General features: G+C 37.5%; 1 protein-coding gene across 15 annotated transcripts in view; it reads right to left on the bottom strand.

Annotated features, from left to right (window-relative positions):
- Positions 1-18,951, bottom strand: part of ARSB (arylsulfatase B) — a 187,227-nt gene that overhangs the window by 112,449 nt on the left and 55,827 nt on the right. For 3 of the 15 annotated variants that reach the window (XR_012578145.1, XR_012578146.1, XM_074532878.1), the window contains exons 8-10: positions 13,605-13,733; positions 8,461-8,513; positions 8,332-8,364 (exon numbers count right to left, since the gene is read on the bottom strand). The exons of 3 other annotated variants lie outside the window; for them this stretch is intronic. Coding sequence is in view for 7 of the 12 variants with exons in the window: in XM_074532878.1 (XP_074388979.1) it covers positions 8,332-8,364; positions 8,461-8,513; positions 13,605-13,733 (215 nt within the window). In the remaining 5 variants the exon portion in view is untranslated. Of the gene's footprint in view, positions 1-4; positions 8,365-8,460; positions 8,514-8,585; positions 13,017-13,604; positions 13,734-18,951 lie in introns of those variants that run through there. 9 more of the 15 variants (XR_012578147.1, XM_074532877.1, XM_074532879.1 and 6 more) reach the window with 6 other exon arrangements.

Raw genomic sequence — 18,951 nt, 5'->3', positions numbered from 1 at the left:
AAAAGAAAAACAAACAAAATAAAGTGTTCAGCTAAAATAACTTGCAAATAACTGAATGCATAAATCCAAAACCTGGGTTAACATGGTTGTACAGTAAGTTGAACTACATTCAGCATCTTTATATTGCTTTATTTTTTCTCATAATGTTCAAACTAATAAACTTCAACTATATAATTAAAATTCAGGGCTACTGATCATAATTCATCATGCTAGCAATTTTAACTATGTAATTAGGATTTCCTGTTGATTTTTTCCTGATTACACTATTTCTTCGTTTAAATACACCAGGCACTTATGTCTCTAACATCTCCCAGAGCTGCATTAAAAACTCCATACCAGAGGCAGCAAAGAATGCATAAAAGAATGACCCTTAGCCTCATAAGTCAATGGAGAAAGTTGGTATCACCCTCAGCAACAGCACATTCTGTCAACTCATCTGAAGTTGCCAATATCATCACATTTAAGATAAGAAGCAATTATGGCTGGAAGATTCCCACAGTCCTGCCAGATTCCTCAAGGATATTAGCACTTGTCTGATTGCAGTACACAACAAAGACATTGTTAAAAAATCAGTGCATCAATCAGAAGGAATTTGGAGACTTTGAAGTTTAAAAAAAAATAAAACACCAGCATGGGAAAGAGAAGCAGCTACAACAGTTAGGTGCAATTGTGTTTGTCAGGTTTAGTTAAATGACACACTCTTGGATAAGAGTTTCATTCTTAATTTCTTAGCAACATATGTAGAAATAAATTTTCCTTTTAAAAGAAATTCATTAATATCAATAGTTATTTGAAAGTACTTCAGCTTTATGTTATCTTTTCCCGCAAGGAAGAACTAGCAAAATAGAACGGAACATTAATCACCATTAACCATGAGTCTCAGATTTCTAATTAAGGGAGTGCAGAGCCTGAGACTGCACTTCCTTAACACTGTTGCCAGTGTTCCTTCCTCCCAGCAGCTAATTTCAAAGGGGTGTGCAGAAAGTCTGAGGTGTTGGTTATCTATGAAGAACAGGGTGTAGTAAATGCATTCTCTTCTAAATTACACTCTGGTTTGCAGGCAATGCATAAACTTCAGATATACACAATTCACTAAGAGTGACAATGAAAAATACCCATATCATATCCTAGGAGTAAAAAATCATTGCGCTGGAATTTACTGTTGCAAACTCCTTACAGTAAACATAGGGAAATGTACAGGCTTTTACTTTTCTAATTTACATTCATATTTTCTGTCACTGTTTGGGTGCAGATCCAAGCTAAAAGTCATATACCAGAGGAGTCAGATATAGGTAGGTACTCAAATTCAAAGTGTAGAATTCACCAAAACCTTGCTATTATTTACCCAGAAATTTGTACTAGCTGCAGGAGTGGACTTCTCAGAATTTCTTCTGAAAGTCCAGAAAATATAATAGTTTTAAGAAATGTTCCAAAAATACTTATCTCTTAGGATCTTTAACAGATAGTCACAGAAATTACTAGGGAGGTTCAATATATGTGGATAAAGTGCAGCACATATATAGAAAGCACAGAGAAGAGCAAAAGAGATTTCCTAACTGTTGTCCTTACTTCATTTGTTCCTGCTACAAATAAGTCTTATGGAAGTTTACACAGTTCCAACTGAGTTTGCAGTTTCTATCATGCTTGAAAATAATCTGATTTTTTCAAATAGCACTGAGGTCTTCCAATGAAGTCAGAGGGCATGCTGACACCAGCATGAACTTGAAAAAATCCTTAATGAGAACAAGCAGCCAAAGCAACTAGATAATTTTCCTAGTCCAGAGTCCAGAGACTTTGCAATTCCTACTGTAAAAATACATATCCATCACAGAAAGATGCATAAACAGAGATGATAGCAGCAAGTAAAACTGTGTGTCAAGATGTTTGTTCTTCCAAGTGTCTTACAACATATTCTACAACTGATGCAGCCATGGTCATTGGATGAGCAGGCTTATGTGCTGTTAGGACAGAAGTGTGCTTGAAGAGACATACTGTGCTTACAGAAAAATTTTTTTTTAAAATTGTACAGTTGCCCTTAACCATAACCATACCATCAGCAGAGAAATAACGAGCCTGTCAGAAAGAAATTACAGACTGAGTAGAATTGAGTTACTCACTCTGAGCATGAAAAGATCCAATTGTTACCACTGCATACATATGCAGAAGCATGCCACCACCACATGCTTGCTAGACACCAGATATTAAAAAATAGAAAAAAGGGACTAATATCTTTCTAATCGCTGCATTCTTATTGGTATGAACTAGCATAGATCTGTTGGCTACAGTCAAGCTGTATCAGCCTCCCAGTATGAAGATATTGGCTCTTTTACGACTTTTTATTCCTCGTGAGTTTGGAACAATAGGGCTGAAATCAGAGAAATGCAAAAACATGAATTCTCAGTGAAACGTGCATAACTAGACAATGTGATGAGAGCAGGAACTGACAAGAGAAAGACCAGGTCATGAAGTTTTCAGTTTGTACATGCTAACAAATCATTAAATGTGCGTGAGGATTTACAAATGCTACATGATCTGAAAATCTGTTCTGCCTTTAAGTTTTTGGTTTACTGCCTTTGAGAGGGGAGGAATGAAGAGTGTCAGATTACAAAGTGGAATTCCTACTGCTGACCAGAAAACATTGGATTTCCTTGTTCGGACCCTAAGGGAAAGAACAGTAGCCACTGTTATGGCTTTTTGGAAGTCAATTCCTAAGCAGTAATGTAAACTTAAATATGGGTCCATTTTAAAAATACAGAAATCTCCCAGATTTATGGGGCTCTCTGTCTCTGTGGGCTTTACTATGGGTCTACCAAAAACAAATTCTATTTTAAACATATTTCTTTATAGGGTTTATAGCTGTACTTTATTCCTTATTTAAAAACTTTCATTACAGGTTTTTGAGCAGAAGGATGAGAAAATGGAGATCATAACATTTTCAGTGCAGTAAATTTTATTAATGACAACTCCTAAGGTCTGATCTGCAGGTCTGTTTAGAGACTGAAGTTCAACGAATAAATGTGTGTTTGCTAACTTTCTCTGGAGTCATATCTAGATAACTCACAATGAAAAAAACAAAAACAAGATTAAGCAAGAATAGAATGTTTGTAATATGCATATATTTAAAAACTGGTTATTAGCTGAGAGAGTAACTCAGCTGAACTAGAGTTATTAGCTGAGAGAGTAACTTTCTCCTTGTACAGCAGTGATATAGATTAAAGGTTGTCATCATATTTTCAGATTCATGTTGAAAATAAGCCGTGATTCCACTACATATATAACTTACTCAGTGAACAATAATCAAAGAGTTTTCCCTGAACTAAAACAATTATTCCAGTTCATATGATAAACAGGAGTATGTAATTCTGCTCTACAGCTTCACTGGGTCAGTTTATAACGCAAACTGGAACCATGACTGCACTCGGGCTGAGTGACCAACGCCCCAAATAAAGCTTTTCCGAGCACAGCCCTATCTGTATTTCTCACAATATCCTGTCCTCTCCACCTTTTCACATGGGCAACTGAGACACATGGATGTATCTTAATCATTAATTAATTCCAAATCTTCTGACGACAGCTCATGGCAAAGACCTTTCATGAGCACTGCGTTCACTTGAATCTATGGCATTGAGTGAAATTATTCTGACTTTCCCTTTGATAATTCAGAGATCTATGAAGTAATCAGCTCCTAAGACAGGAGTGGAAGGAAATGGTGCTATAGGTGCACCTATAGTTGTGTGTGCATTTGGGGCTCACTGTTATGGACCTAAGCAATGCCAGATCTTGGCTGTATCTAGAATTTTGATGATTATCAGTGTATTATGGTCACTTATTACCTAGAGAATATTTAGGATAAACCAAGTGTTCCTAAATCCTTTCTTGTATTCTTGTGCATCAGCAGTACATTCATGACAAGTACAATAAAAATAACCTACAGATAAAACCAGCCTTTGCATTTAAAAGGAGGCCATTACTTATTTGAACATGTCATCAAATAAATGTCACTAAACAATATTAAGTAAAAGGATGGATAGTGGCTGTTGTTAAAAACTGCTTTTCTCACACCTAATGATGTTTACACTGCTCGAGGCTCTGAAATGAATTCTTGTTAAACAGTGTTGTGATAGCAGGGTCTGAGCATCCCCACTGCTTCTGAAAAAAACAGATACTAAGTAATTTAATATTGGTATTTAGAACCACATGGTCAAAATACAAAATACAGAAATACAACAAACTTAGACAATGTAGGAGCTTGCTTTGTTTGGATTTGGGGTTTGGATTAGGTCCACACATTTAATGCATGTTTTGTCACAAGTCAAATCTGAAATGTGTAACTCACTGCATAATACAAAAATCCTCAACGATATTTGTGGATTAATAATTATACTTGCCTCTTAACACTACACTCAGTCTTTATTGCCAGGAATACAGATTCTTGCAATTATGCTTAATGCTATTAATAGAATAAACATTTGCATAGAAACTCTTATGTTTGTAAGAAAATTCTCTCCATTTTAGAGTGTTGGAATAATAATTTTAAAAAATTCCTTTTAAAATTTATTTTCCATCACCTTTTCTTTATCAAAAAGTACATACAGAAAAAGGTGAATTCTAAAAAGTTCTCCATGTTAAGCAATGTTGTGTACTGTGGGCAGAAATAATTACCAAAAAATCCTGTTGTTAACAAGCAATTATAGCTCAAAGGAATTTCAGACATCTTATACCTGCTGCCTCTAAGAGACAATCTCTCTCAGTCATTCACATTCCTAAATATTTCTTCACAGTGGGCTACTTTCTAGGGCAAACATAAACAGAAATGCAATTGTTCTACTCTATTCCCTCCTACATTTTTCAAAATCCAGCTGGGATATTTTCATAAGTCTCCTTTGATATTATAAATATGTCATTTTTTACTCAAAGGCTATGCCATTTCAGCTGCTCTGGACCTTTTTTTTTCTAATGCTGAATTTACGGCAAAAGAAAACTGTCAGTAAATTCTTAGCCAGGCTTCTCCACTATATTAGTTTTGGAGCTTTAGTTAGAAGCAGAGTGATGGTAATGTATATGTTGCTGTTATCCAGTTGTTTAATATACCATGACCATGCTCTCTTCATTATAGAGTAAAGTCAAAACAGAACTGAAAAGGCAGGAGAATGACTTTGTTTCTACAACATTGCACTGCTGGGGCTGCGGGGTATGACTAGACCAGACTAATAGCCACTTTGGGATTAGTTCAGACAGCGCTTTTTCCATCAAATATGACTTGTAAAACAGCATATTTGAAAACAAAGCAAAAGGGACAACAATTAAAGTGAAAATTCAGTACATCTATAGAGGCCACCTACAGGGCAGCAGTGCTTTCATGGCTCTTGTTCTGGCAGTTACAATGGTCACAGCCTTTTAAAAAAGGCTCCTCTTACCACACACACAAGGAAAAAGGGGAAAAATTATGATCCTCCAGGATTTTACTATTTTCCTGAATAACTGCACACTGATGAGCAACATCAAGAAAACAATTTGGAATCACAGAATTGCCCAGCTATAATCTATAGCTAAAAAAACCCCAAACTATTTTTTACTGTAAGTTAAGTACAGTTAAGCTGGAACTGAGAGTATGTTTGCTAGAAGCTAAGTCCACACTTTGACTCAATGCTGTCAACATTCATCTTTTCATTGTCCAGACAGACTCATTAAAGTTTTTTCCCAGTGAAGCAGGATAAATGTGAAGGGTAAACTTAAGGGCTCAGATGTCCTTGAATAAGCTATTTCTGAGTTTTCTATCCAATAAAAATCAATGACTCCTAGTTCATGAGTGTGCTTGGAGAATGTACACAATCAAGAAAGACTTCAACATCCCTGGTTAATAGGGCCATCGAGTGATGTTTCTGGCAGATTTGCAGGTCCCATGAAATTATTTGGGCAGGCCACAGATGTCCTGATCAAAGTTTTCCATTCATTACCATGGGCTCTATGCCCAAAATTACTCAATAAGCATTGCTGAATACCAAACACAGCTTACTTTGTTTGTACATGTATTCACTGTGTTCTGACTCCTTGTTTGCTTGAAGAAATAGCAAGAATGCATAGCTGAAAAGAAAGACAGGGATTTTTTATTTTTATCACTGTCCTGAATGCCAAAATCTGGCAGCCCAGAACTGTGGCTTTGGTGCAGTACCTTGTTGTGGCTTTTGAAGATTTGTCCAAATAAACACTGCATTCCTTAGATCCAAATCTAGCCATTCGGACTACACTTTCTTTCCTAACTATAGTCCTGCAGACAAAATATAACTGCCTTTATTGCTATTGAGTTTAGCCAGGATTAGGGGATCCACATCCGGTAACTGCTTTGATGATGGCAGCCAGCAGTCACTTCTCTGAAGCTTGGCAGCAGATACATCACCGACCTTTCTAGTATCTCTGCGCCCCACCCCACTAAAACAACACTCTCAGGAGGGAACACTAACACAAGAAGAAGTACTGCATCATCCTCCTTGCCTCTGCTAACCACGGCATGCAATTATCACAAGGGCCGTCACTGATCCCATCCATGGTTGGATGGCTGACTCATTCCGACTGCTCTGTGCCAAAAAAAAAGTTTTTACTGTTCCTTGCAGCAGTTCTGCCCAATGTAGATGAGCTCATACATGAATTGCAATGCACTGGAAGAAGATGGGAGAGCACTGGATTCAGAAGCAGCAGCTTGGAACCCCAGGGAGTTCTTCACACCAAATGTTCAACCAGGATCTTCTCACATAATAACTCAGCTTGAAACAAAATTGAGTCCACTGCCTGCAGCTGACAAAGACAGTGAGCTGAAAGAGTTAAAACATCCAGCTGGAAACCCGCTGGCAAAAATATTGCTTAACCTCCTCAAACTTAGAATTGGCAGGGTTTTTTTCCCCTTCTCTTACCAAAAGCACTACTTCCCCATTACAAACCTCAGCTTATTTATAGCTGAGAGACATGAAACCTATGGGTCTGCTTGGGGTGGGGCTCAAAAAGGGACTGCCAAGGGAAGGGCTGGGCTGCAGAAATGGTCCTCTGACCCCTCCACCAAGCTGAGGTTAATGTTATGAGAGCCTTGGGGTCTAGCTAGAGCAGGGCCAAAGGTGGGCTGCCAAAGGAGCAGGTAGGCAGGAAATTCTCCCTTAATAACTGCAACATCTTGGAAATGGTTTGGTGTTCCTACATTTAGGACAGCCCTAGCCTGTAGTTAGATTCTGGATTCCCTGGTAGTGCTTGACATGACATGTTCTTCATTTGTCAAGTAATCTTTCATTTTGACTTTAAGTGTTTTGCAATTCAGCTGCCTCTTTGTCATTTGGGGATCTCTGGCCCCAGGATTACAAACATGGCTACACACATGGACTGCATGTCCTTGTGTGCCAAACTCCAGCACATGTGGATAGCAACGCTATCAGTGGTTCTATCACCATCAGCCCTTACATCCAAACCTGTCTGCAATAGGCTGGCACAAGTTTAACAGGATTCTCTGTGTAACTTGGTGCTCACTGTTTGTTAAGGAAAGCATGAAACAGTTTTGGGTATATTGCTACCATTAAACCACTGTATTAGAAAGTAGGATGAGAGGCCATCAAGGACTGGTAGTGTAATTTCAAATCCACACAGACCACAAGTGTTTAAACTCTGGGTTCTTCATGGGTTCTTCAATTCAGAGATTCTGAAGAGGATTAAACTCAGATCTTAATCCAAGACCCATTTATCAACCTTAGGAAAGTTGGACAAATTATTTTCATATATGGAATATATGGCCTTTGACTCAAGAAAAGATCCGGATCTTCTGTTTTGTTTATAAGATCATGCACTCTTTGACTGTGTACATCTTTTTTACAAGTAAGCAATGCAAAATGAGTAGTCAGTGTCAGCATTCTTCCTCAACTTGGTTACTTTTCTGAAGCTTAAAAAATTTCTAAAGCATAAAGATTAAGACTTTCAAATTCATAATGCTCAGATGTTTGCTAGATTAAGAATGAATCTGAAATTGGAAAGGGATGAAATGAAGTTTTATTCAGAGTTCAAAATACTTGCATTTTTGAATGTTACTCAAGTAACCACAAAACATATAAAGAATTCTCTATTTTCCAATTCGAAACAACTTAAGAGTATACAACTCTTTGCTGATGCCAATCTAAATGTGTCAGCCAGATGGTTTTTTTCCCTAACACAGTTCAATTCAAATGTTTTATGAAGGACCACCCATGGAAAATAATTTGACAATTAAAAAAGTAAAAATTAGGTCTACTGTAGCTGAGAAAAGAATGAATCTTTGAATTTTAAAACATAACAAGAGGAAACAGAGGGTGAATTGAATACCTGTGTGAGACATTGATGTGTCACAGTCACTTCCTAGTAAATGAAATATATAAGTTAGGATATCAGCAAGACATTAAAATGCAGATTGCAGGACATAGAGAAAAAAGAACACATAAAAGCTCTGCTTACCTCTGAAACTAAAATTGGAATTTTTTTGATCTTTTGTAACTTCATCCAAGAAGCTGAAATTGATGGAAGTCAAGGACATTAATTATTGAGCTTTTACAATTTAGGTACTTTTTTTTTCTTTTCCATGAAACTAGCTATCAGCATAAAAATCCCAGTTAAAAATATCATTAACAGAAGTTTCTACTTCTGTGGGTAAGACATCTTTCCTCATGTAATACAAGTGCTGAATGCTGAAGGACAGACAGGAATGTCAGCCAGAAATTTCCCCCACCCCCAAGTTCAGTCCCTTGTTATTGCAACAACCACATCTTGTAATGCCTACTGTAAATGAAAATGCTATATGTGATATTGACTGAGAACAGTTAGCTTTCTAATCTTACATGTCTGCATTTGTACACAGGACACTAAATGAACATGTGCTATGAAAAAAGAGAGGATAACATAAATACTTTGGACCTATTTGCCTTACTTATTGGGGAATACCTGTCAATGTCTCCATTTGCATTTGATTGCACAAATAAACTGTACCAAAACATTCTGGATGAATAAGAACTAATGGAACTTCTGTTCTTTGGATAATTTATCTCAAAAAGGCATTTGAAGGACAACATGTATCATTATGACACATACAAAAATAGTAAATCCAAAGGTCACAAAGGTAATGTAACACTTCACTCTTTCAGAATCCCATACTTGAAATCATGTTACTAACTGTACGCTACAATTAGAATATGGAACTTGCAGTTGTGCCAAACAGGTCAGTTATAAACTAACATAAATAATTGTATCAGTATAAAACAAACTGACCTCAACTGCTAGAAAAGGGAACTGCAATAAAGGTTTTTGGAGCTACTGAAGGAAGATCCAAGCTTTGTCAACATGATACAATAGCTTATAAAAAGGTTTTGCTGCTTACATTTTCCCTCCCTTGATGTGGTCAGCAAATAACAGAACCTAAGCCTCAGTTATCATAAAGAATCTTCAAAAGCTCAAAAGAGAAATGCTGCTGTACTCTGAAGCCAAGATCGTCATGGTCCGATTGGATCTCTCTAATTTACAGAACAACCTGGTCTGTAAATTATGAGCTTATGAGCTCATTAGGAAAGAAACACACACATCAAACAAAGGCTCAATCTCCTTCAGACAAACAAGACTAACATGGGAATTCACTAATTTGTTCCTTAATTCATGAGGTTTTTAACTCACAAGTTGTCTAAGTCATAACTTAAAGGATATAAGCAAAATACTCGCAGAGCTGCTGCTGAGAGTGCTCATCTTTCTCGTCTGTCACAGTACAGGCCTCCCATTATCCCATCAGAAAGCACGAAAACCCCAGCAGATTGGCTATTGCTGGATGTGCTTCAGAGGTGTTTTTGGGCAAGCTGTCATGTTTGCGACTTCCAGCTCTGACGTTTGGTCTACATGATTCCCGTAAGTTAGTGGATTCTGAAGGAACCAACCATCAGTAGGAAGCATTATGTCTGTAGCAGACGAGTAATGTCTTCATAATGACCTGAGCCCCTCCTGCAGGCCTCCTACACATTGCTCTCTCAGATCTCACAGCACCAGTCCCAACAACATCAGGTCTCAACAAATGAGCTGTGTGTTAGCTAAAGCCTGAGCAGGAACTGAGTGAAAAGCCACATGACAGAAAGAAAATCCTAAAAGTATTTCATGAAATGGAAGGAGATATGATCAGGTACCAGTTTGGAAACGGCTTCTACAGAATGTATAATGTTTTTAATTTAATATTTTAAATCTATTAGTTCATATGAAAGTTGCTAACTGTAGGATAGTAAGAGCTTTTGTCACAGTAGGTAAGTTTTACCAATGAAAATATAAATTACCTGGAGGCAGGTAACAATCAGATGATTCACCCAGTGTCTAGATAAACTGTGGAAATGCATGTCTATGTGAATACCAACAGCTTAGAAAGTATTTGCAAGGCTGGGCACTATGCCCAAGGGCCCCAGTGGAAAGGCTGGTGCAACCTAATGGAAGAGAAACTGGTTTTTGAGGCACTGAGTGACTGTTTAGAAGGTGAGGAACAATTTGAAGAGCTTGCCTTGTCATATCCTGCTGCAACCATTTGCTTTCAGCCACTGATGGATGAATGGAGAAGGAAATTGAAACTGTCTGAAACAGGATTCCATAGGATTGTATCCAATTAAACCACAGAGAAAATATATTGTCTATTATATGAGAATTACTTTTTCTGAACCTACATTTCTCTTTGTCTTCAAGGCTGAAGATAGTGAATGAAATAGAATAGGAAAAAAAGCTGATATAAAGGAGCAGAAGTGACAAAGGAGTGAGAGAAACATAAAGCTCTTTGGGAGAAAGATAAAAAGCTGAACAGGTTTCTGGAGAATTTTATCTTCCTCTCATAGAAAAAACATCAAAGGTAGAAAAGACAAGCTCTCAAGATTAGATTTAAGACAGTGTAGTGGTGAATCAGCTGTATTAGAAAGCATATGCATTTCCAGTTTTCTTGTTTCATCTTTTTTTCAGACGTCATCTTTTTTTTTTTTTTTAATGCACAGATTTTTTCAAGCCTTTCTCTTCATTAATCTATTTGCTAACAATTAGCCTAAGTCTCCCAAGAGAAAATTGGGAAGTTTTGCAAAATTTTAGTGTAATTTATATGAGTTGGTCCTGGAGCCAGGAAAAAGGCAATTAGATTCCTGCTTTCTGGAGATGATGACAGATTGAGCTCTGCATCCTGAGAACTTAGCCAAGGACACTGAGAAACAGTACCAGAACTCAGGGTCTGAGACACTAATAGAGAGCTGGCAGGTTATCTTGCATCAATTTGATGACTAACTGAGAAATGTTGCCTGGCTTGGTTTCTTCATGGCTCTGAGCCCACTTCAGGATGAAAACAGACTCCGCTGTGGTAATAAAGGCAGAGTACTTACCAGGCAGATAATAAAAGCAAGGTTTTGTTCATCACAGAATCGTTGAGCAATTCTTGCAGAGAGGGGCCTTTGGAGGTCACTGGTTGCTCCTCACCACCTCTGCCAAACCAGTCAACTTCAAATTTGATCCAGCTTCAGGGACAGAATTGTTCAGCATCTTCTCCAAACAAAGACTGAAGATGCCCAGGATTAGGGTTGCCACATTTCCCATATTTAATTAAACTCAGGGTGTGATTTTTTTTTCCTTTCCTTATATTGCATTGGAACTCCACATGTTCCCTCTGTGCTTTTCATCTTTGTGCGCCTCTGAGAAGAGTCCTACTTCCTCTTCTCTATGCTCTCACATTAGGTAGCTGAAGGTAGCAACTTCCCTTCTTGTCACCACCATAAACTTACCCATTTCTTTATCCCTTCCCATGATCATATTCATAGTTCTTCACTGGACTAACTCCAACATGCCAATACTTTTCCTGTATAGGGAAGCTCAAAATGTGATGCTGTGCTGTAGCACTGATAGAAGAGAATTAAGACAACCCCCTAGCTGCTGGCTACATTCTCTTATATGGAACAACAATGAGTTACTTTTCTTCACCTAGAGAGAAAATGGCAACTCTTGTCCTAATTATTGTCCAGAAGAATGCCTAGATGTTTTCCCCATGAAAATGCTTTCCATCTGGTCATGGCCAAGCATGAACTCCTGAATGCAGCTCGTCCAGCCCAACTGCAACTCTAGAAATTCATGAAATCTTTATTCACCCATTTTTTCAGCCTGTCAAGATCCTTCTACCTGACAGCCCTGCACTCCAGTTGATCATCACTCTCTACTCTTTGATGCATTAGAAGGAACAAGAAATAGAGATGTTGTTGTATTTATGAGGTTTTCTTTTTTTTACTCTTCCCTTTTCTGGATGGAAGTACATGCAAAAGGCAAAAAATTTTATGCCAATACAGATTTATAATAACTTTCAGAATTTGTCTTCTGGACAAACATGAAACCAGCATTCAGTATGCTCCACAAGACTGATTAATTATGGATGTCTGTGCTGCCATGATTCCTGACAAGGAATTCAATTCCTTTCAATTTCTTTCAAGGAAGGAGGCAATGTTTATCTTCTACACTAGAAGTATATTCCAGACAAAGAATATTAAGAAAAAACCCCAAACGTTTCACATATAATTGTTGGGAATGAGAGAATGGGAAAAGACTGAAGTAAGATTCTCAACAGATCAAGAATAAGAAATACTGAATTATTCAAAGAATAAGCTCACAGTTAGCAACAGCTCATTAAAGACAGTACAAACTATGTCACTAGGACTCTGAGTCCATAAACCAGACTCTGCTACAGAGGTTTTATGCAGGGTGCAAAATGCACTATGCCCAAGGACCCCAAACCCCAGTTGCTGCTGGATCACAGGCAGGATCCTCATCAGGATAGAACACAGGCACTGAACGTTTGTGATAATGCTGAAGCCGTGAGAGAAGTTTTTCCACTACATGAGGGTATTTTTCAGACACATCATTTTTCTCTTCAGGGTCATGAACAATATCAAACAGCCAAAGTCTCTTTGTTGATGGCTCAGACGACTGAATCTGTGACTCATTGTACAAGGATGGTGGAGGGAACCAATGACTGCAGCCTACAGGGACAGGAACAGACCAAGGGTCACTTCTGAGATACAGAGCAGCAGTGTGGAGACACAGTTTTGCTACAATTGATTAATTCACTAGGTCTCTTGACAAGCCCCTGTGCAGTGACAGTTCTGCAGACCTTAACTTTACTTCTGCACCAGAGTCTCTCTAGTGCAGGGCTACCTAAATAGGAATCATATTTATGCAAAAAAACACTGCACTGAGATCCAAAATTCCATGTAACTTTATTTCATATCAATTAATTAATTCAGTGGCCCTTCTTCTTGGATGTTATGATCCTTATGGATCCCTTCCAACTTGAGATATTCTATAAGTTTTTTCCCTACAGTTTAGGTGAGTTGCAGACAAAATATTTGGAAAATGGAAAAAATACATAGTTTGCATTTTAGACAAAATATTTGGAAAATGAAAAAAATACATAGTTTGTATTTTAGAAGTGCTCATTCTAGATCTTTGCATGGGGTCAAAAACCTAAGAAGTTAGGAGAATTTCTATACATATGAAACAAAATTAAATTGTTGGTGGTGGGTGGGAGATAGGATACAATCTATCCTAAAAAGGAGGTATTTTGTTACCTGGATATCCAGTTAGTAACTTCCATTTTCCATGTCTTATTGCTGCATGTATGGATATATTGAAAAGTGAATCATCCCAAGGAGAAGAATTGCTCTGTGGTAAAGATGTCCTCTTATCAATGCCAAGACCTTAATGAAACAATAAACTAAGTTAGGAACATTGCATATTCATGAGGTAATTTTTAGAATTCTGTTGGAAAAGAAAGCAGTATCACCCATTTATTTTTCCCTACTGGATAAAGAATTTCTTGTATATATATGCAAAAATCTGTGCTATGAATCAATGGATGTATTTAACTCTGAACTTGAACTCCATTTTAAAAACTTGTCAGTGGAATGGTAAGTAAAATGTCACAGCTGAGTTCAAATAACTGGATTCATTTTGTTCACAGGTATTATATGTGTATCTCATGTATCTGTGTTAAGAACACTCAAAATTGGAATTGCTAAATTTGGTCATGAAAGTGCCTGAATCTTTTTCCAGGGAGGAATATAGGATCAAAAGATCTCCTGAGGTCAATGTTACTACTGCAAATTCTCTTAGGTCACTTCAGGGAAGAAGTCCCAGGTTCTGACCAAAACAGAGAGCTGTCCCTTTGGGCTGAGCTGGCTGTGTTCACAAAAATCAGCAAGCTTCTTCTTTGGCACATCTTCATACTGTCTCTGGAGGAGCTGTGTATGATGTGTTCCCATATTCTGACACTATTGAAAACTGAAATGTCAACTATGCACACATTCCATCTCAACAGAGAACCTGAAGCTCCTTATAGGAGGGAGCTCAGTAAAAATAATTAAAATGCATTGTCCAGGGATGATTAGGAGTCCACTTTGCTATTGAAACCAACAGGCAGGAAGCAACTCAGACAGACAGCCCAGGAGCATCCAAACCAACTTCCATGTCAGCCTTCCTAAATAAAATAGGCATTCAAGACATAACATCTAGAAGTCTTACATTAACTGTATCAGCTGATAACAGTTTACCAATGACTACCAGAAGGCAACTTTAATCAGACTAGAAGACACATTCGAAGATGGAGAAAAACCAATGTTGATTTTCTAGCTTCTTTCCAAAGGAGATGGTTTTCAATCAGTTTAGGGAATCTGAAGGACTCAGCTGACAGATTTTTTTTATGAGAATCTATGAGATCTACAATGGTCATGTAAGAGCCAATAAGAAGCAGAATTAGGTATTTCTAAAAAGAGTAAATTCTGCAGAACACAGTGGAGCAAATACACATCTAATGGAAAGAAGAACAGAAATGTGGGAAAGGAAATGCTAGACACAGTTTCTCCATTTTTTAAAAAGGATTTGCAGAGTTTCTATTTTCTTGCTGGACTTTACACTTTGAGTTTAATTTCTTTAATAAACAGATTTGTGCATACCCAAGTTCCCCATGTACATCAGACTTGTATAATGTTCCCAGATTGTAAGGATATAGGATGAGGAATAAGGATATAAAAGGGGCTACTTTTTGGAGTGTGCATACACAAACTGGGGAAGACTCAGCTCATCTTAGATCAAGAAGCACTGAAGCTGATCTAAAACAGAAAATAAACCTCAAAACAAGGAAAACCTCCTAAGTAACCCCAGCAGAATTTCTTCTGGAAGATAAATCCTCACACACCCATGTGATCTCCATAGAAAATATGAAACAGTTTAAAGATTAATTCTGCTTACTTTTCAACATCATTGTGTTATGTGTTTTTCTGTCATTTGCTTTGCTAGTCCTCCTCGACTACTCCCCTTTGTCATTTACTTTCTTAAGCATGATGAAAGACATTCGGCAAGTCAAAAAAGAGAATCATGCTTTTTAAACCTTACGACTCAAAACTACAGTGTCAAGGCTTGGTCTAAAGATAAAATTATGTGAAGCTGCATTTCTGATTTTAAAGTTTATAATGAAGAATATGCTTCTGCTTGATGAGCTACATACAGTATATGTGGAACTACAACATTAGACAAGATAAACTATTTAAAACACTTCAAATAAATGGTATGAAAGATTGTATTTTTAGATATACTTTGCAAAATATCCTTAGAATGCCATATATGAGACTCAAAATAAGATTCAAGGAGATAAAATAGTTTTTAAACCCTCTGATTTGGTCCAGGTAATAAAACTATACTCCTAAAAGAAAAAAATGCTTTTACCAGAGAATGAAGCTCAAGTTATTTGGTGAAATACAGCAAACTTTCTTAAAGAAAAATGGATAAATTCCCTCATGTTGAGCTGTTATAAACAGAACTCTGTCTGTCAGTCATGTTAATTCACCCATTGCAAGCACTTATTTTGTGCCAAAGAAATATACTGCCTATTATTCAGGGAAGTGCACTGCTTTCCAGACAGTACAAGTCAACTTTCATCCGACTGGATGTATTGGTCATGGAACACAGACTGATGTTTGTTCAAATGCTCTCTACAAGGATACTTACAGGACTGTCAGTTTATTACATTACATAAGCACCAGACACAGAAGTATTATAAGTATATAATAAAAATTTTGCTTGATATGAATTCTTTTCTTCCCATCCTATCACTCACAGCTTAAACTCAGTGCAGCAACTCCTTCTGCATTTACCCATCTTCCTGCTTCTCTTCTTTTACAGGGATCACTTTTCTGATTTCGCAGACTGAAAAAGTCATATTGGTTTTGTTTCCTTTTCAAGACAAAATGTTCACTCCCATAACATCTAAGCAGGTTTTTTTCTGCATTTGTTCTATATTGTGGGGGAGGTTTTATTTTTTTTTTTCCATTATGGTTGACAGGAACAACGGCCCTGTGGACTATTCTGCAGTCAAAGGACAGATGCCTTTCATTAAGCTCTGTAATTAAGCCAGGCTTCATAGGTCTGTATACTCTCCTTACAGATTTATATATTAAAAAATGTGATGCTTTTGCTTGTGTAGAGGCTAAGCATTTTACTTTTTTACTATTGGATCAGAGTATCAGTGGCTAATGAAACAAGCCTTTGTTTTTACCTTGAAAGAAAGTCTCGCAGCCTATCCTATGAACTTTATTATTGTCAAACAGAAGCTACTGTTTCCTGAAGCTCAGCTTTGGAGTCTCAGCAGCAGCTATATTTCTTTTCTAAGTAGTCTCTTGGGAAATGACAAAACTTGTATTAGTTAAGAAAGCAGTGACCTTTCATTCAGATATTTATTTTCAAATATTTAATGCTAAAATGAATTATTCTAATTACTTCAGAGTAATAAGTATTCAAACAGCTTTTATATCTCTATAGTAAAAGAGATACAAATGTCTCTCAGAAGACATTGCCCTTGGCAGATGATTTTGGAGTTTATAGCATAGTTCCAGATATCCTTTGTATTGACAGTCTTAAAAATGGTTTCAGGATCAGATTTTTAAAGGAGTTGAAGTGGCCAACTCTCACTACCCACAAAAGTAAATACTTTAGAAGTCTGGCCCTTTGCCCTTTACAGAAACTTCATTTAGTTCTTTTACTTTTGTTATCATACATTGTTTCTAAACACATACATATTTCAAATTAGGACGAAAAATCCTATGTAATTTTCAACAGCTAATCTGCGACTTCAAGAAACTTAATTTTTTCAAAGGTCAATGTCATTAACTCTGAAAAATCTACACAAGATGCTCAGAAAGCATCAGTCAAAATGTGGGCTACTTTTGCAGAAATAATTGCCATTTTGATAATTTGAATATTTCATGGCATACTCTTCAGGCAGAAATTTGGAAAATTTACTACTCGATAAGTACATAAGTAGTATCCTGACTGTTGACCAGAGAATATCCTGGACCTGGAAAAGTGAACAATCTTTCAGTGCACTAAGTCTTGCTAATGCACAAATATAAGTACAACAAAAGGGAAAGCAATGAAGATGGCAGGGAAAAGCCAACACTCCACATACATAACATCATGTGCTCTGAACTAGCTACTGCTATTTAGGGAAGTGTTTGCAAAGTTTAACCTTTAAACTTTGTTGTAAATTTTTACCTTTAATGAACAAGTATGGTACAGAGGCTGTCCAGAAAAGCAATCCCAATACTAAAATTGGCAACAAACAGGACACTATGCCACCACTGAGATCCTTCTTGTGCCTCACATGGTGTACTGTGCAGTTTTGGCTCCCATGTTATGAAACAGACACAGAAAAGCCATGCAAGATACAAAGACCTGAGACAAGGAAGACTAAAGCTATGGAACAATTTCCATGTGAAGAATGACTGAGTAAATAGGACTCTTTATCCTCAAAAATGGTCAACAGACAAGAGAAAGGGCAGAGGTCTAAGAAATCGCGTGGCCAGGGGAACCTGAGTAAGGAACAACAAGTCTTTCCCAACAAGAGCATTGAATAAATTAAGATGTCATGTATTGAAAATAAACTATAATATATATTTCCTAATTACAAACCAAACTCAGGTGTGGAATTCCTTTACATGGAATGTTGCGGGTGCCAAAAGTTAATGCAGGTTGAATAATGAAAGGATTCACAAAGTGGCACAATAATCCCTCAAGAATTATTATTACATCCAAAATCCCAGCCTAAAGATTAAGAGCAGGCCGTGGGGGCCACACAAGAGAGACGTACTTATGTGCTTGCCCTCATGTACTTTGTGCTATATAACTGCTACTCTCAGGACAATGAACTGGACAGATTTTTGGTGTGGTCTTACACAAGATGTGTTACCAAATTACTTTCAGTTCAGAAGAGGCAAATAAAAAAATAACAAAAGAGTGCTATTTCGAAGTACATTCATACAACTTTTATTATATTAATCCCTGTATGCAAGGATTAATATAATTAAAGTTATATGAATGTACATACAACTGACCTCATTCAGTATCCCATGTATACTCCTGATTTAAAACAACATTTATGTTAGGACGGCAGCTCTTCCAGAAAAAAACCCTGTTTTCCTACATATTTTTGCATATACTTACAGCAACCCTCTGCTTAATTCATTAGTTCAGCTATCCAACTGAAAGGGTCAAAATTTCCACCAAAACTAAGTAGAGAATCACAGCACCATAGCATATCTCAAGTAGTAAAGGACTCATGTGGACCATAGACTCCAGCTCTCTTCTCACAGGACTACCCCAAACTAAACCATGTGACCAAGACAGTTACTTAGATGCTCCATGCGCTCTGACAGGCATGGAGCTGTGGCACTCCCTGGGGAGCCTGTCTAGGTGAAGAGCCTTTCCATAATGCCCAGTGTGAGCTTCCCCTGATGCAGTTTCGTTCCATCTGCTCAGGCCCTGTCAGCAGTCACAGAGAGGGGGGATCAGCACCAGCCCCTCTGCTTTCCCCCTTGAGGAAGCTGCAGGCTGCCCTGAGGTCACCCCCAGCCTTCTCCAAGCTGA

This window comes from Zonotrichia albicollis, chromosome Z (assembly GCF_047830755.1).
Source record: "Zonotrichia albicollis isolate bZonAlb1 chromosome Z, bZonAlb1.hap1, whole genome shotgun sequence".
In the NCBI taxonomy this organism is placed as follows: Eukaryota; Metazoa; Chordata; class Aves; order Passeriformes; family Passerellidae; genus Zonotrichia; species Zonotrichia albicollis.
This window is presented reverse-complemented; position numbering and strand designations above follow the sequence as displayed.